The sequence below is a fragment of the Lipophrys pholis genome (genome assembly GCF_963383615.2).
Source record: "Lipophrys pholis genome assembly, chromosome: 20".
Classification (NCBI taxonomy): Eukaryota; Metazoa; Chordata; class Actinopteri; order Blenniiformes; family Blenniidae; genus Lipophrys; species Lipophrys pholis.
Window position 1 is genome coordinate 19,841,763 of NC_137648.1, and position 19,820 is coordinate 19,861,582.

At 44.4% G+C, this 19,820-nt stretch overlaps 1 protein-coding gene across 1 annotated transcript; it reads left to right on the top strand.

Annotated features, from left to right (window-relative positions):
- Positions 1-194: 194 nt before the first annotated feature.
- On the top strand, positions 195-19,475 carry lancl2 (LanC lantibiotic synthetase component C-like 2 (bacterial)). Its single transcript, XM_080489085.1, has 10 exons — positions 195-552; positions 2,322-2,635; positions 5,451-5,568; positions 5,649-5,856; positions 6,343-6,490; positions 11,851-11,997; positions 13,606-13,788; positions 16,248-16,424; positions 17,954-18,026; positions 18,426-19,475. Exons 2-10 carry the CDS (start codon positions 2,474-2,476, stop codon positions 18,500-18,502), a joined length of 1,293 nt encoding a protein of 430 aa, XP_080345211.1. The 5' UTR covers positions 195-552; positions 2,322-2,473; the 3' UTR covers positions 18,503-19,475.
- The last annotated feature ends 345 nt before the right edge of the window (positions 19,476-19,820 follow it).

The following is a 19,820-nucleotide window of genomic DNA, read 5'->3' on the forward strand; positions in this document are numbered from 1 at the left end:
TGTGTGTGTGTGTGTGTGTGTGTGTGTGTGTGTGTGTGTGTGTGTGTGTGTGTGTGTGTGTGTGTGTGTGTGGCGGGGGACTGTGGTGGATTTGTTTGTAATCCAGGCTGCACAGCATCACACACCAACACCATCTGTCACAGCCCGCTGCCCGCCGGGGTGGGGCGGGGGGGGGGGTTCGGGTCCGGTCCAATGCTTCAGAGGTGGTGTGGAGGTGGAGCAGGGAAGGGAGCATCTCTGATTCACCCAGCAGCAGCAGCAGCAGCAGCAGCAGCAGCAGCAGCAGCAGCAGCAGGAGCAGCTCTGTTGCTCGGCTGCTCTCAGTGAGGAGGATCCAGGGAGGAAGAGGAAGGGAGGAGGAGGAGGAGGAGGAAGGGAGGAGGAAGGGAGGATGCTGCGGTGACACATGGCCGCCTGCGCGCTCTGACTGTCGGAGGGGGAAAACGCCAGAGAGGCTGCCGGGACTCCGAGGAGAGGCTGCAGGCTGCAGGCTGCAGCATCCGGCCGCCGGGAACCAGCCGCCGCTCTGACCGCAGACCGGACCGCCTCCCGGTAAGACCCCCGTCCCGGCTGCTCCCGCAGGATCCGGCACGAGGCTCTTCTAGCAGCAACAATTGCTTAGTGTCTTGGGCAAAGTCGTTGTTCTCCACATCCAAACCAGCCGCCGGAATAAAAAAAAACAAACAAACACTGAAATGAGATAAATGCAGATTTTTCCCGGGGCCTGTGAGGAAAGACCAGCCTGCTCAAGGTCACAGTCCTCCTGAAGTTTATTTCTCTTTTCACCCTCGAGTCTTATTGCAGCACATCTTTGTCTTTAATACTTCTCACGGTTGCAATTTCTTCCTCAAAACTTTAATTTAAAAAGTCACCAAACTTTATTCCGGGCGTGGGAACACACTGGGAGTTTCAATCATTCAAGGTTTGGTTGTAAAATGTGTAAAAACTCTAGTGATCACAAGTAGATTGAATATGGAATAAATAACAGCAACAAAAGAATAATGGAAAAAGAAAATTAAACAGATTTTTTATTAAATCAATTGGATCAATTTCTGTGACGATGGATTAATTTGCAGCATCCGATTGGACGATATTCAATTTGGCCGTTTAGGTTTAAATAGAATGACAGAATGAAAATGGGAGGAAGTCTTAACATTTCCCCTGAAAACCTGAAACATTTACTCGTTTTATGAAAATAATCTGCTCATACTGGAAAAAGAAGCGGTTCGGGAAACGTCATTACATTGACATTACATGTAATAATTGTTTTTTGAAAAGTGGCACAAATCAGTTACCATTAGTGTGAAATCTGAATGCTTTTTTTATATAGTCGTGAAAAAATTCTAAATAAAAAAAATCCCTGCGCCTTTCTTTTATCGGAAATATGGGTATATTTAACTTTGCTGATTGCTAAGTTGGTAAATCTTTTCTATTTAAATATATGTCATATTTTTAACACCGTGGATGCTGGGAAATCTCCAAGCAGGATGACTGTTGTGATCAGCCATTGTTTACACTGGAAAACACAGTGTCGCACAACAATAGTTCTTCTGTGCAGCTGAATAACGCTTCAGCTCCACATTTCACAGTGTACAAGAAGGGTTCATTTAAATGGGCTTCATGTTGACATTGTAGTACTTTTAAGCTGTAATTCTTTGTTTTTTGTGAAAATATAGACTTTGTCGTGTATAATCTGCGCCACAACACAGAAAAACTATATATTTAAAGGTTATTTTGGCTCTATTTTACTGTTCCGGCTCACTTGAGATGAACCTGAGCTGAACGTGGTTCCTGAACTAAAATGTCTGACTTTTAATGGACACTCGGTTCTCTAAGGGTCGGATAAGTATCACAAGTATTGATCCCAAAGTATTGATACCAAATATGAACAAAAAAATATTGATACTTCCGAAAGGGTCACATACGTAAAGATACTAAAGTATCATTGTGTATCTGTCCCTTTGAGCTCTAGATCCATTTACCATGAAATTTATTTGAGAAGTATTGATACTTTTGTATCAATATGAAAATTACTTCCGATAACAAATGTTACTAATTGAGGAGTATCGATACCAAATCTGCCCCTGTGTCGATACTTATAACTAAGATACTTATTACACTACAAAAGTATTGATACTTCATCTCCATCCAAGTATCGATACTTTCAAATCCAGAAGTATCGATTCTTTCATGTCGATCTGCACATCATGAAGTCAAACTCAAGAGTTGAATACAGTTAAACAGTCTCATGACACTGAATTTTAGGATAAATGTTTCTTTTATAATAAAACTGAGTGTTTTGTCCGTGTTCCCCTCCACAGTGTGACCCCGTCTGGAGGACTGTTTTGACCCGGTCTCGAGGACAGTTGTGTCCTGGTACGGAGGAGTGTTTTGGGACAGTACCGGCCCGGTCTGGAAGACAGTATCGATCCGCCTCTGAGGACAGTTTTGTCCCCTCGCGGCCGCCGTAGCGATGGGAGACAACATGTCGAAGCGGCTGAAGCTCATATCCTCAGACGCAGAGATGGAGGAGCGCTCTTTCCCCAACCCCTACCCCGACTGCGAGCAGGGAGTCCCCTCATCCAACTCCGGAGCAGACGTAGACGACCAGGAGCCCTTTGACGAGGACGGAAAGGTGAGAAGTTTGAATTTAAAGACGTTTCTTTTACATAAACACCTGCTAACCAGAGTTAGCTTCACTCCGTGGTGCGTTTGAGACTGTAGGACAAAATACATTAGCACACATTTGAGCTGAGATTAGTAGATTATCTGACGTGAAAGGACAGATTAAGCTGCTTTTTGGTAATCTCTTCATTTTAAATGTTTATGAACAAACGACAGAGCTGCTTAGTGGTATTTCTTTATAAGTGATTTAGCGGAAGTGTTTGAAAATCCGAGCACAGATCTGAACCTGAATGCAGCATCGTGAAGCTGGAAAACGTAATACTGTAAAATTAAAAATTTAAAAAATTTAAAAATGAACTTTAAGTTCAGACATTTGTTATGGACAGATTTAGCTCCCTCTCACAAAGATAACAAGAATATCCAGCTGAGCATAAATAAGAGGTGAGATTTGCAGTTTAGAGTATATTGAAATACTGCAGAACTGTGTACAGTATGTACATAAACATGACCAGTGTTGTTTACCAGGCTGCACAATATATTCCAAATATATCATAATCACATTATATGTATCGCAAGAGACAAGGAAATGTTTTCTATGTATTGTGCGTTCTTGATCTGCACATTGAACATGATTGAATTGTAAATATATAACTTTAAAGTGGGAACTTATCAGAAGTACCTGGTGTAAAATAGTGACAAGAGAGAAGAATCACTGCTATTTAGAGCAAATCCCAAAGCACAGAGACATCAACAGTTTGTATTTATCATGCTCTGTCATGTTCATGAAATATTTTCTGACGAGACTATTTCAAATACAGTAGAGTTTAATAGAATGTAAGTAAAGCGCTGCTCGATGATTGTGATTAATATCGTTGTGTGTTTTCACCAATCAGCAGTGTTGGTCATCGTGTTGAAATGGTCGTAACTCTACCGTAATGAAAATAGTCCGTCAGAAAAGTAAAACAAAAAATAGTCCCGTTAACAGACCGTGGAAACAGGGTTTTAGTTCAAGTGTGTTGACCGAGCCGATCTCTGCTTCCTGTCTGGATACGATCTCTGCCTTCAAACTGTGGAAGATAATAGTCAATAATACATCCGGTCCTCTCGGTCGATCATGTTTGCTTCCACACAGCGACAGTCGTGCAGACGGAGCTGAACGCCATCGGCATTGTTCTCCGACGTCTCTGAAAACATCCCGTTTTGTTTCTGTCCACAAACGGTGACGTTCGTTCTGGTGTCTGTCGCAGCATTCTCGTTAAGGCTGAGCCTGTTAGAAGATGAGATAATGAAATAGCGAGGAGTCTGAAGGTTTAGCGAGGAGAGGATTATGTGTCCTGTTGGTCTTCATCCAGTCAGAATTCACAGGAAAAACACTCTTACATGATATTCAACACAATTATTGGCTCTAAAAAAAAAACTGCATCTTGTTCAGCTGGAATTTAACAGATTATCCAGTTAAAAAATCCCATTTGAATGTGTTGTGTGGGAATCTCCAAACCAACTGTCTGTTTGTAGGATGTTAAATATCGTGGCTCGCCGAAGCTGTTCAAGTATCTTTAATGGTGAGGAAAGGGAAATCTCCCAGAACCTTCACACTGGTTCATACAGCAGCGACATGCAGCTCAGTCTGAGCTCAGATCGTCGGTAAAATCTCTTCATGACAACAAACAGCGACTCAGAATCGTTCCTCCGTTTTAGTGCCGGAAGACGAGTTGATCCTGAAAATGTTCACATGAATGAACTTTTTCAAAAGGTTTTTGACAAAAAGTCAGAAACTTCCCAGACCTCAGGGTTTCTGCAGCTTTCAGCATGAGAAGCTCATAGTCTGGGCTAAACTCACAGGTCTCTGGGCTCCTTTATGTCCTCAATGTTACTTGAATAGAAGTAATCCAATGTCTTTTTGTGGTTTTTACCAATGGGACCTTCTTACGAGTTGATTTACTTCCTGCTGGCTGCTTGTTTGTCTCTCCTGCTCTGCCTGATCAGCCGCAAAGACGTGTTTAGACAATCTTTGTCTTTGGGATTGTCTCCAGTTCGGGGAACTTTTCTTTGGTCTTCCATGAGTACGAGGTTTAAAGAGACTGACCTCGGCTCGGGAACCTTCCCACGCAGAGCGTTGCTGTTCATCTGTCCGACAAACCGCCGCCGCTCTCCGGCTGAAATCTGTGGCTTTGATTGAGGAGGGACGTCTGAGGAGAATTAATTAACTCCGTGTCCTCCATCAAACGGCCTGTGAGGGCGCAGCCTGACCTGTGATGTTGGATTTGTAAAGGGTAAACGGAGCCCGGAGCCTCGTGGAGGAGAAAAGTAATGAACATAGGAGGTGCAGTGAATCGTAAAGACACAACCTGCTGGCACCGGGACTCGCCACGGCGAGGCCAATATGGCCTCCGGGACGCACTTCGAGGCTTCTGATGAACGCAGACCTGCAGGTCAGCCTGAGCCTTGATGCTCGGTTTGCGGTAAAACGACGTCATTGGAGTACACAGAGTTATTATTATGGTGACTGTCAGAATAAAAGTACCGAGAATATGGACTGGGAGTCATGACACCACGGAGGAAGCGTTCTGATTGGCTCTACTGAGCATGTGCAGAACGAGTTACTATGACCGCGGTGCACATGCTCAGTAGCAGCGTTCCCGCCGTCGACACCTCAATGGAGCCCGAGGATTTTCAGGAAGTTGTGTTTTCCCCATTTACACAGAGACAGGAGTGTTTTTCAAAAAGCTGCATTTTCATGGCCTGTCCACACGAGGACGCTCTTCATCCACTCTGCGCGGCGCTTTAGGAGCCCGAAACCGTTTTTAATCTGTTTCCTTCCTCAGGTGAGTTCGTCGTTCCAGAAGAGGGTCCAGAGTAAGATCAAGGATCTGCTCCAGCAGATGGAGGAAGGCCTGAAGACCGCGGACCCCCATGACTTCTCCACCTACACCGGCTGGACAGGTTTGCCCCTCCCCCATCATATGACTACATGTAACCCCGCCCTCTCCAACCTCCACCAACATGACCTCCTCCCTCCGCAGGCATCGCCCTGCTGTACCTGCAGCTGCACCGCGTCTCCCAGGAGGCCTCCCACCTGCAGAGGGCGCTGGACTACGTCAAGAGAGCCATGAGGGTCCTGAACGGCCGCAAAGTCACCTTCCTGTGTGGCGACGCCGGGCCGCTTGCCGTCGGCGCCGTTGTCCACCACCGACTGAACAACAGTGCCGACTGCCAGGACTGCCTGTCCAGGTGTGTGTGTGTGTGTGTGTGTGTGTGTGTGTGTGTGTGTGTGTGTGTAATTGTTATATCCACGTCTATCTTTACACAAAAGGTGAAACTATTATTATTATTATTATTATTATTATTATTATTATCAATATCATTATGAATTTTGTCAGTATTATCGTTATTATCATTATTACCGTATCAGTGCTCATATCGATATTAGTATTGATATTATTATTATTTCTTTCATTTTGAATTTTATTTTAGATTTCTGTATAGAATCAATAGTCTTATTTCAGTAAGTCAGGTACGGTTGGTCTGCTGTTGAATTAATGATCCATGAAGGACGGAGGCTGAGTGATTCTTCAGTGTTGTAAAGCTTCCCGGTCGAAACGCGGCTGAAGTCTCCAAGAGGAAGGAGTGTCGTGTTTATAAGATCGACCTTCCTCTTCTGGAAAGTTCCCTGACTTCCTGTCAGAGTCCAGATGTGAGCTGGTGTTTCTCCGTCAGGCTGCTGCAGCTGCAGCGCTCCGTTCTCGGCCCCGAAGCCGACGTGCCGGACGAGCTGCTGTACGGCCGAGCCGGCTTCCTGTTCGCTCTGCTGTACGTCAACAAGGAGATCGGAGCCGACGCCGTGGACGAGGACACCATCACCAAGGTAACACGCACGCACGCACGCACGCACGCGCGCAGATACTGTGCTACGGTAGCTCTCCGATAACGGTTGAGAAACTCCGTCATGACCTTTAAAGTAAAAGTTATCCAACAGTAATAATCCCCCAGAAGTGAAGACAGTCTGTCCTCTCTCTCCCCGGCTTGTTTCAGTTTTTAAAAAGTGTGTTGCTCCAACCAGCCAATCAGAAATCAAACCCTATATAGTGTCATCAGGGGGTTTAGCCAATCCCAATCAAGGTAGGCCCTCCCTTTGACTCCTCCCACAATCAGGCAGCTCTGCTCTGGCACATTGCACCACCAGAGGAAGTACTTCCTCCTCTTCCCAAGATTGGCATGTGTGGGCGGAGCCAGTCCAGCTCACACAGACACAGCAGATTCTGAATGTAGCTCCTATGATCCAAGATTCAAATGGAGGAAAATGAAGGAGAAGCAATAAACTTTGAGTACAAGGTTGACCAGTTGGATAATAAGACTCTAACTTGACTTTCAATACTGTGAATACAGAGGATTCATATAGTTCATGGATGTTTTATGTACATGCCTGCTTGTTCTTGCTCTGAAATGTGAGTTTGACCTTTTAGTTTTTAAAAAGCACAGAGGCAATACGTTGCTCATGAAGCAGCTTTACAGCAAAATGTTTCTCACACACACACACACACACACACACACACACACACACACACACACACACACACTGCAGGACCAGCTGTCGCCTCTGGTTTCCTGCCAGGATCTCGACACAAACTGCAGCACAGAAGAGCCGAGCGACTCGCCGTTTTCACTCCGTGAGGCGTTGCAGTGGGCGGCGGTGGCGGCGGCGGCGGGACATGACGCGACGCGTTCTGCTTGTGTACCAGTCGTTATGCTTTTTTAAACAATTCCTGTCCTGACTCTTTTCATCTTTTGCAGTTTTTTATCCTTTGCAGAAAAAACGTGTGACAAACTCATTGTTATCGGAGAAATGAGCAGAGCAGCCGTCAATCTCATATCGACGCTGAAGAAACGTGCTCCTGCATTTTCTGATTGACTGGTTTCCATGGTAACAGTCCTGCGGAGTTCCAGGGCTTTGTCATAAAGAATGTTTAGCTTTCAATCAGTAACTTGTTACATGAATATTCATAGTTTTGCTCCATATTTTATTTCATTGACGTTTGTCTTCACCCCCTGCAAAGGTGTAATGATAGAACTTTGTTCTCGTTCTGACGCTTGTTTCTCTTTAAAGACGATCTATCCAGAACAATGTGTGACGTCTCTCAGCGAACGGAGCTGAGGTGTGATGATCACCGGGAAGCAGGAGTGGCGTGTGTGTCGCCGTCGACGACCGTCCCCGCGGACGGATATTAGGCTCTGAAATCAGCCAATCAGCTGCTCCGAGTGGTTGCTATGGCGTTTGCCACCACTCGAGGGAGGGAGGGAGGGAGGGAGGGAGGGAGGGAGGGAGGGGATCCCGAGAGTCAGAGACAGAAGAGACGACAAGAACGAGGCTGAAAAACACGACGTTCCTGTTAAAGTGAGGAGTCACGGGAGATGTTCTGAGCTCCTGTGGAGCTTCTTAGTGCTCAGGAGGATTTCAGCTCTCAAACGGCAGCAGAGACTTTAGAGTCTCGTCTTTTGGAGTTTCCAGGGGGAAATAAAAAAACACAACTAGGTGAAGGAAGAACATGCAAACATAAGACCGTAGTGCCTCATCCAGCAGCAGGAACCTGATTTTCTAAAAGGGCCACTAAGAATTTTATACTGAAGCCCAGGCTGGGGGCTTGAACCAACAACCTTGTTTCCTCACTGGACGTCTCGGCCAAAACAAAGGGGAGGACAAACGTCTGGTCAATTTCAGTGGAAAGTGAAGTTGAGGAATTTGGGAAATATTTGTTCAAATCAGTTTTGTCGCGTCGCCGCATCCAAACCAGATTTGTCGTGGAAAATGACTAAATTCAACAATCCTGACATTTATATGGGATATTTGTAAGTTAAACATTTAGTTATACGTCAAATTTGTTAAATATATTTACCACATATTATCATCCAAACTATCTCCACAGGCTCAAACGTGTCGCTTCATTAGGCTCGTGGAGGAATCGTGTTCGAGTGAGGGAGGAACAGAAACGATATTCAACTGTACCGACGTGAAATCTGGTCTTTTTTCTTCTTTTTTTTTTTTTTTTTTTAGTTCTCAGAGCAAAATTACAGCTTCTTAGATATATTTTGTTACTCAAGCATTTTGAAAAATGACTTGCTGTACAAACATGATAGATAGATAGATAGATAGATAGATATATAGACTCAATACAAAACTGCTTATATGCACCTAAACATTCTGTATTATATTTATCAATGTATGCAAACAAAAATACTTGCAACAAATCAATCAGAACAAACCTGCTCCTCCCATCTTATCAAAATACAATCTGCACAAATCTCTTTTTTTTTTAATCAGGAATATGCTTTAAAAAAAAATTGTTCCCCACTATATTTGAATTCCCTAAACTTCAATTCACTAAATTCCTGGTTTATTTCTGTTTATTCCCTTAAATTCCTGGTTTATTCCCTATGAAAGTTTCCCACTTTGAAAATTCCCCGGATCCTGACCACAGCTGACATTCCTCAGTACCTCCATGTAGCAGGAAGTGAGTACTCCACATACTGTCCTCATGTATTCCTGTTCAAAATGAGCCTTTATGCAGACGACGGAGTTTAATTTGTTCTAATTCACAACGACGACGAATCGTCCGTCGTTAAAATCTGTTGAATTGTGTGTTGATCCTCTGCTGGGCTTCACGCCTCGCCGCCGCTCTGCCGCCCAAACAAAACATACAAATGAAAATAAACTCACAGATTAAGTGAGTTCTTCATCTCGGCGGCGGCGCAGCGCTGTGATTAGATTCAGCCTCTTTAATCTCCGTCCGGCCGCCGCCGTCACTCCGTCCACACGGTTTAGTTCACACATGGATCTTATCCTGCGGGGAGGATTGTTTAGAGGTGGAGGGATGGAGGGATGACGCTCGCCGTAAGGAGGTATAGAGGAAGATTCATAATATGTAAATGACTGTTTTTATATAATTACCGTGCCGAATGTTGAGGATTATCTTCTGTCTGCCGGGGAGCGTTTGAGGCAGCAGCGTGGGCGTCAATGAACAAACGGACGGATGAATGAATGGATGGATGGATGTAGCTCTGCTCCGTCAGGAGGGAGACGCCGCCGCCGCTGCAGAGACGATTTCCTTTCTTTTCCTGTGTGGAGACGATGCATAGTGCTGAGTCAGCCTCTGCAGCGCCACAAGAAGGAGGGAAACACAAAACGCCTCCGTCCTCAAACCGAGTCGTTCCGGCCTCCATAACGACGGTTCCCTGCCGTTTCGTTTCCAGAAAAACTCTGCTGGGAGTCGCCGAAAACACAACTTTTAGAAAACGCTGCGACGAGCGCATCACAGCCGTCGTAAATGTTTCTTCTGCACACGCTCAGTAGATGGTCGATAGTTGGGTTGTAATCAATGATTATATTGCTGATCGATTAATTTGCTGATTATATTTATGATTATTCAATTTGTTTTTCCTTTATTTACCCATGCTAAGTTATTAAGAACATATTTTCATCAATAAAATGAAGAAAAAAAAACAACAATACAAATTGTATTTTACAGAATGTTATTTTGATAATTTCTGTAAAACAGCTCAACACGAACACAAAGAGCTTCATTAATGCTTAATGAGTCACAAATGTAAACTGTGTCAGTTCTCAGGTCACACATCGTATTTGTGTATTACTCAGAAGTAGGGTTGTTTGGTATACCGGTACTGTATTGGTATGGTGGTACTGACTGTGTGCTAATTTGCACCGAGGAGAGTCGTCAGTCTCTCTGTGGGGGAAGCGTCGGCCCGCTGCTCCGCTTGGTTTGGAGGTTTTGGACAATCGAAAGTGGAAAACAGCGCTCCGCTTTCTTTTCTTTTCTTTTTTTAAGATTTTTTTGCACTCCGGTTTCTCCGACCCGAGATGCGCAACTGAATAAGCGCTTCATACTCGACATACACAACTTCAAAATAAAGCTCGAAGCAACGTATTTTCAAAACAATCTTCTCCCAACCGAGCTTGTACTTTGAGCTTGAGGCCGCAACTTGTAGAAAAAAACAGGTGCTAGAAGTGCGACATGGAAGTACTTTGGCTTCAAAACAAAAGAGCACGTTGTCTCCATCAACACCGAAGCTCCACTGTGCAAACGGTGTTAGAGAACATGTCTGGGTGGAAACACTACTAAACTACTACTACTAACCTGCTAAACACCTGAAGGACAAACACCCAGACCTGCATGAGGAGTTCAAAGAACCACAGGTAGTAACTTATATACCCATGAAAAAATAGCTCTGGAAAAATATGTAAGCTATTGTAAATATTAGTCTTATAAATATAATATAAAAGAATATAAAATGAAAATATTTTATTTTAGCCATTTAATGTTATAAAGATTACTGCAGTGTAACATTAGTAAAGTACCATTTAAAGACATTGGTCCTACTTAAGACCGGCTGGAACTAGTGACATTAACCCTTTTCTTTTTATTTGGAAAAGTATCGAAAGTATCAAACTACATGGTGGTATTGATATCGATACCAAAATGTTGGTATCGATATCGATACCAAAATGTTGGTATCGATATCGATACCAAAATGGTGGTATCTATATCGATACCAAAATGGTGGTATCGATATCGATACCAAAATGTTGGTATCTATATCGATACCAAAATGGTGGTATCGTGACAACACTACTCAGAAGTGCTGCGACACTTCGGATGAGTTCTCGTGAAGTTTTCTCTCCCGATGTTAGCGGGCCCTTCCCCCAGCCGCCATCTTGCAGAAAGCATTGACTGCGTTGTGGCGCACGCGACTCGAAACGAGGCTAACTGTCGGCTGTTGGCTTCCTCTCCTGTTATGCCTGGTTGACTACAGGCACAGGCGACTCATTACTGCCACACTGTGGTGGCTGCTGGAACTGACTGGTGTTTTTTTTTGTAACAGTGGAGCCACACGGGTAAATCTTGACGCTGCAACAGCCTGCCGTTTGCTTTATTAAAACTAGAGCTACACTCGGTAGAACGCAGGCCTTCGCCAACACCATATTTGTTTGCGGAACCGAGTTAGCATCACTAGCATGATAGCCGCTAGCTCACATTGATGCTCACTAGGTCGATCAGGTCGCTACATCACATGAAACAAGTGCAACACAAACAACTTCATATCTCTGATTGTGAGTCACAAACATCTGGAATCTCTTTATGCAAGTTTGTTCTACGCGCTGAGGGTTGCGTTCGCCCCGCCCTCCGTCAGCTCTTCCTGTCTTCCTCCCCTCAGGTGGTGGCGGCCATCTTGGAGTCGGGGAAGGGCTTGTCGGCAGAGGAGAAGAAGACGGAGCGCTGCCCCCTGCTGTACGAGTGGCACAAGAAGCAGTACATCGGCGCCGCTCACGGCCTGGCGGGGATCTACTACATGCTCATGCAGGTCAGCGCCGTTTCGCGCCGGACTGAACATCCGGCGCCGGTCACATGTTTTCGTACCTGATTTTAACGGTTTCATCCTTCATTTTCAGCTTTTTGCTTTTGGCGTTTTAGCTCTTTCAACCATTTTGGTTCTTTTTTTAACAATTTTGTGTGTTTTTCTCCATTTTAAAACTTTTATTTTCTTTTAGAAATCCTTGTCATATTATTTAATAATTTTTTTTTGTAGTTTTCTGTCCGATTTCTTGTAGTTTTTCATAATTTTCTTTCCTCAATTTTAGCCATTTAGTTTTGGCTTTTTAAAAAGCCCTTTGAATGAATCTTTATCTCAAACAGACAGAAAAACAAAGAAAGGCTTTAGATGAATAAAACAAATGCAAAAGAAAGTACACAATATACTCAATCTACATTTGCCGGAAGGAAAAGGAAGAAGTACACTTCTATTTACTTCACGTGCCTCTCAAACTTTCCCTTTTTCGCCAAAAGTTAAAAGTCGTTTTGAAAATGACTGTTTGTGAATAAAATAAAATAAATTTAATTTAATTATATTTAAAAATGAATTAAATTATATTACATTCAATTAAATTAAACTAAACTATATGAAATTAAATTATATTAAATTATATTTTATTGAATAGAATAGAATACAATTAAAACATGTTTATTTAGGTCATTTCCACATTATAGAGCATCTTCCTCCACGAACATCCAGGTTATATAGTCTGAGTTCCTTGTGTTGTGGATAAAGACGGTGTGGTTGTGGACGAGACTCCCTGTCGTTTGTCTCCGTCTTGCCTGTTTCTCATTAACATGCTGGACTCGGTTCCTGATTAATAATGCATCGCCTCGTCTGTGGGGTTACCGGGTCCACTCCACCCGGGGTCTCGCTCCTCCACCAGCAGAGATGCAGATTAAAGCCGGGGTTAAGAATCTGCTGAGCGTCTGTCCGAGAACACGGAGTGAGTCTGACCACAAACTGAAAACTACAAGTTCAAGTTCATCAGTAGTTCAACGTTGGTTTCTTCACAATAAGACTTCACATTTAACACGTAGGGTGTTTAGCTCAGAAGCTCTGCTGTGGTTTGCAGCACTTTGGTTCCCTGTGAAATCTTTTCTTTTGTTTGAGACGTGATGAAGCAGCACAGACTCACTGCTAGAAATCCTCTGGTGTTATGCTGGGGACTGTTTCCTGATATGTGGATTTTCTTTAGGGTTTTTTTTTCTCCTTTAGTTTTATAACCGAGCCAGAATTCCTCCTAACATGACTTTTAACTGTATTAATGACCTGGTTTACCGTTTGACTTGAATCATGAAGTTGGTTCCACTTGGATGAGGGGAATTCATTGAGCCGCAGTCTGAAACAAACTGTTTATGTGACAAATGCAGGAAATCTGTCAGATCCCGACCCGTTCTGTTGTTTTGTGTTGTTTTGTGTTGTTGTTGTGTTTCATCAATACGGTTTGAGTTCATGCTTAATGTGTGTTTTTCTGAATTAAAATCCAGTTTGAGCTTTAATCTCTTCCTCCTCGGTGTGAACATTAAACCGGACTGTCTCTCTCTCTCTCTCTCTCTCTCTCTCTCTCTCTCTCTCTCTCTCTCCCCCTCCCTCCAGCCCGGAGCGAAGGTCCAGGGCGACGTCCTCTCCGATCTGGTCCGGCCCTGCATCGATTACGTCCGTCACAAGAAGTTTCGTTCGGGGAATTTCCCGTCGTCTCTGAGCAACGAGAGCGACCGGCTGGTTCACTGGTGCCACGGGGCGCCGGGCGTCGTGCACATGCTGCTCATGGCTCACAAGGTGAGACCGCCAGCGGCTTCAGGAGGCTTCAGGCCCCTCGGGTCAAACCAGACAAGCAACACTGACACCTGGCGGCCGTGCTGTGCACTGCAGCTGCTGTACACATGAAGCTCACTGGTGGAAGTTTCTTTGACGTGGATGTGTTTTCTCCTCCCTAATAAATACCACACACACACACACACACACACACACACACACACACACACACACACACACACACACACATTGCAGCATTGCATCGTCGGCTATTTCCTTCTTTTTCTCGCTCCATTAAGGAGCCGCTTTGCAGATAATGTTCTTCATTCCGCAGAAGTCTACACACACACACACACACACACACACACACACTCACACACACACACACACACACACCGAAACACAACCTCGCTAATCACTTCCTCCGTTAACTCAAAATAAAAGTTTAAGCCTTTTAGACATGATAGATCATTTGCTTTGTTTTAAATTTTACTTATTTTTAGTCCTTGATTTTACAGTTATAATCTTAAATCTGGATTTAAAATATTCAAATTTTCTTTTCAAGATTACTTCTGAAATTTTAATTTCTTGCTGCTTTCGTGCGTGCACGAGCGTATTGTTCTGCATTACTGAGAGGAATGAAGAACATTATCTGCAAAGCGGCTCCTTAATGGAGCGAGAAGAGGAGGAAATAGCCGACGATGCAATGCTGGTGTGTGTGTGTGTGTGTGTGTGTGTGTGTGTGTGTGTGTGTGTGTGTGTGTGTGTGTGTGTGTGTGTGTGTGTGTGTGTGTGTGTGTGTGTGTGTGTGTGTGTGTGTGTGTGTGTGTGTGTGTGTGTGTCATTTACAAACTGTTATCTGGTCCCACTTTTGGTGATGGTTTTTTGAATTACAGAAAATGAAGGTCTCAGTGAAAACGTGTCGTGATCCAGTATAAACAGCAAAACTCCAGTTGATTCACTTTTTACCAGCGCTTCTGAGAATCGGCCAATCAGAACAGTCCTCTGTGATCGTCTGGCTGTGTGACGTCGGGTGGAGCGCCAACAGATTGCTGACGTTAAGGACGACGCGGCGAGAGCAGAGAGTACCTAGAGTTTTTTTCTAAAAAAATGTACGCTGAACGCTCCAAATTGTGGCACAAATATAATTCCACATGGAAGTTGTTTTCAAAAAGTTGCTTTTCCAGTGACTTGAGGCTCGAGATGATGAAGGCTAACTTCTCAGTCATTCTAATGCTGATTTAATCACGTCGCACAGGTTTAATAGTCATGTTACCAGACAGCCGCAGTGATTGACATGAGATTGAATGATCCATGTCAGCAGGCTCATTGATTTAACACCCCCCCCCCCCCCATCCCTCCACCCCCCGCCCCCCACCCCTTCACTGTTCCAATCAGCTGACTTTAGCTGAGGCGGCAGTTTGTTGTAAACATCCAGCAGCTTGTTATTGCAGCAGCAGCTCGTTTCCCAGGATCACACTTCCATTAATTATTCACCACTTATCAATTAACGGAGCAGCTGCGGAGCAACATCGGCGTCAGGAGAGTCGACGGTCGTTGACACGACGGGTTGAAGCTCGACCGCGGCGGCTGGGTTGTTTTTTATAACAAGCCCGTGGACTTCCTGTCTGATCTCTGATCGTCACAGTATTACTGCCGAGCCAAACGCTTGTGGAGAAACACTGAGAGCAAGGTGGCTGTGGAGTGTGGCCACTAGTGGGCGCTGTTGACTGTCTTTGTTCTGCATACAATATCAATGGGAAACTTTTCGAAAACCCTCCCATCTCCCTGTGAAACCCTGAAAGTGATGTAGTTCAAGCCTGTCAGGCGTCTTTTTCCCTCCGTTTCCACGGAGACGGAGCATTTCGGAGCCGTTTTCAAAAAGTTTTCTGTCTGTCCAAGCGTCGTCGTCGTCGTCGTCGTCGTCGTCGTCGTCGTCGTCGTCGTCGTCGTCGTCGTCGTCGTCGTCGTCGTCGTCGTCGTCGTCGTCGTCGTCGTCGTCGTCGTCGTCGTCGTGTGAACGGTCGCGCTTAAACACGAAACGTTTCCGTTTTCACCTGAAACCGCCGTCGTGGCGGCGCCGCGGCCTGACAGCAGGGCCGGGCGACTCGTTTTAAAGGTCGTCGTTTTGGGGCTCCACTGGGACTCTTGTGTAAACCGCTACTGCAGGCCAACTCCAGCCAGAGACAGGAAGTAGTCCCGGTTTGTGTTGAAACAATGGCGGCGGCTGTTCCAGCCTCGAGCCCTCGCCGCTGCCGCCGCCGCCCGACAGGTCATTTGTCAGCAGGATTATGAAAGTGACACGTCGCTGAGCCGGATTAGATTCATTACCTGCTAATGAGACATCGTTGTCTTCCTCCGGGGACGGATTAGAGCCCTCATTTCATCTGGCGGTGCCGACTCTGGACCTCCAGACCACCCCCCCCCCCCCCCACCCCCCCCCCCCCCCGGGTCTCACTGGGCGCCACCCTGTGTGTCTGCAGGTGTTTAAGGAGGAGAAGTACCTGAAGGAGGCGGTGGACTGCGGCGAGGTGATCTGGCAGCGCGGTCTGCTCAGGAAAGGCTACGGGATCTGCCACGGCACCGCCGGTAACGGCTACGCCTTCCTCGCCCTGTTCAAGAGCACCCAGGACAGGAAGTACCTGTACCGCGCCCGCAAGGTGAGAACTCGCCTGCGTTCATACGACCTACAACCTCCTCAAAACACCAAACTGACTGAGCTCGTCCACCAACTGTCGGAATGAATTAAGTACTCAAGTAATTAAGAGTTTTTCTACTCGGTTCAGTATTGCTTAAAAAGAGCAACATGATATCTTGAAAAACTACAGATAGTACTACTAAGAAGACGACTGATTGGGGATTTCCTGTCGTCACGCAGTTTCTTGTCCTCCTGGATGAAATGAAAGTAAAGACGAGAAACGATCGCAGCCGTTTGGAGTCTGCAGGGAGGTTATCGTCATACTAACTCATTACTTCTCACAAGAACAGCGCTTTACCAGAAAACTCCTGGAATTGATTTCTTTCTTTTTACTACCAACTTCCTGCAAATTAAATTAGTTTGAGGAATGAAATCGAGACGGTTCGATCACCATGAAGAGAAAAGGGAAACTAAAGCAGCTGCTAAATAATCTGAAGACACAAGAAGGAAGAGGATTTATGTAAAAAGAAGCTCCGACAGAGTCAAACCCTCCAGATATCAATCTGTTAGATACTGATACAGATACAGATATAACATTAATATCATGCCTGTATGACACTGTGCATTATGATGCAGATAGTTACAATACAATCCTGATACGATAAAGATAAGTTACCGATACTTTGTCGTGAAGCTTAAAGTTTCAGGGTTACCCTGAGTTGCATGATGATACTGATATGAAATAGATAAACCAAAAAGGTAATGATACAACACTGATAAAATATTAGTGATACCCTGATCAGAAACAGATATCATACAGGTAAGATCCTGATACAGAATCAATAAAGTACTGATACGATACTGGAACAATTATGATCCCGACATGAAGCAAATATCCTCTGTATAAAACACTGATTCGATATCGGTAGGCTACTGATATGATACAGATAAAATACTAATAGGATACTGAGACAGATTGAAGCACTCATTCCATGGTGAAAGGCTGCTGAGTCAATGCCGATAAATGATATAATGCTGACGTTTTATATATTTATATATATGTGTGGGTGTGTGTATATATATATGTACATATGTATACGATATAGATTACCAAAAGATGGGATACTGATTCGATATCGGCAGGCTACTGATACAATACTGATAATATATTGAAAGATAATGTACCGATACTGATATAAAAAAGATATGATACTCTATACCCTTTAAAACCTGATATTTGACGGTAACTCCGAGCTAACGTGGACAGAAAAAGGATTTAAAGGTATTTTAAATTAATGCTAATAAAATGACACAAAGACAAACGGTATCGTTTCTTGTCTATACGTTCACATCAGGAGGAATTTTATCAACCAGCAGGAAATAGAAGATCAACAACTTTTAAATGACATAAAGAAGCCACAACATTAGTACTTGGTACTTCACTATCAGACGATGAGAACAGACGGACGTGGTATCGGAGTATCGATGTTTTGGTATCGACCTGCTCGTCAGACTATATCGGGTCACCTGGTGGTGTTGTTGTTTCTGCAGTTTGCTGAGTGGTGTTTGGACTACGGGACTCACGGCTGTCGGATCCCAGACAGACCGTACTCGCTCTTCGAAGGTACTCTTCCTCTTCTTCTACTTTTTTTTAAAATAACTTCATCAGCTAAATATAACTTTTCTGTCCCGCACGCAGACACACATTACATTATTCCTGTGAAAAACATTTTTTTATATTGGTACTTTCATTTAAAGATTTGCTGTCTCTGTCCGGCTGCACGTTTAGCTGTTAGCATTAGCCTGCTAATAGCGTTTGTCTTGATAGTTACTATGCAAAAAAAAACAAACCCAAACTACGACAGAAATACCTCATCATTTCTAAACTAACTTGGTGTCTTTCATGGGAAAACAACAGAAGCCCGGCTCTAAGTAGCATTAGCATTAGCATTAGCCTCCGCTACATTACGTGTTTTGGTAGAATTGAACGCGATTCGACTTGAAAAATTGTGTTTCCTCTCAGGCATGGCTGGAACCATCTACTACCTGTCCGAGACGGCCGATCCTCAAGCTTCCTGTTTCCCCGCGTTTGAACTCTGACCTGCCAGAGGAAGAGGAGGATGACGATGAAGATGAAGAGGAGACTTGACAGTGACTGACAGACTCGAATCGCAGCGAGCCGACGCGTTGAAGTGAAAACAGGAACTGACTGTTTTGGACGCCGGGAAACCGCAGACGACCACGTCGCCCCTCGTCACACACTGTGTGTGTGTGTGTGTGTGTGTGTGTGTGTGTGTGTGTGTGTGTGTGTGTGTGTGTGTGTCCCTGCATGCTGTGGTTTCTCCTGCTTGTGTTCCTGCTCCTCCTCCACATCTGAACTTTGTTGTGTTTCGGCCGTCGGACAAGAACTTTGAAAAAAAAAAAAAAAAATCACGAAAAGTTTCTCCGACATTTCCTCCGCCGTCGTCTGGAGAACGAGAGAACCGATACGACGGAGGAGAAAGAAACTGGAGAACTCTGCATCTGCGCCATTCTGCTTTTGCTTTTTTGCGTTTTTAACGTGTTCAGTTTGTTTCAAACCAGTTTTTGCTGGACCGTCGTCATGGAAACGGAGCCCTCTGCCCGAGAGAAGTGCGATTAAAGCCACTGAATTTGTTCCGTTGGCAAATTGAAAACTGTTGGACCGTCGAGTCGGAGCCGATTTAAATTAAAGCAAAGAGAAAGAGCACTGTTAAAAGAATAAATCTAAAAGACATCGTCTATGTAACTCTTTGTATTCATGATTGTAAAAATATCAAAATAAAAGCTCCCACGAAATGTAAAATACCTGATGACCCATCATGCACCGGGGCGTGTCGATCAAATTGAGCCCCGCCGCCTTTCACACCTCCACTTCCTGTTGCACTTTGGAGCGCGTGACGGGGAACGTAAGTATCTCCGAGCTAATTCATCGTAACCTGGGATTTAAAGCGACGAGTTGTTAGGTTCACCAACGACTCGAAGATATTGAACGACTTTAACGTGACCGATGGGAACTGAAGAAAAGATTCAGAATAAACAGATTCTCTGCATTAATTCCATCTTGTGTCTTAATTTCTATTCCCTTGGAAATGCGGAACTCAAGTCCCAGAAGTGACCAGCAGAGGGCAGCAGAGATAAACAGACGTGAAACAAGCGCAGGCAGGAATTCACGACTGTGTTAAAGTCTGGTGTCGTTTCTTACTGTTAAGATGAAATCAGCTCATTATTTAATGAATGCTTGCGCACACACACACACACACACACACACCACAAAATAACTTCCGTGAATCGTGTTTCATAATTTACTGTAATTTAATCGGGAGAAACTTTTTCTTAGACTGGAAAAAATCTGATGTTTGTTGCAGTGGCCTGAAAGGGAGATGAACATTTTAATTAA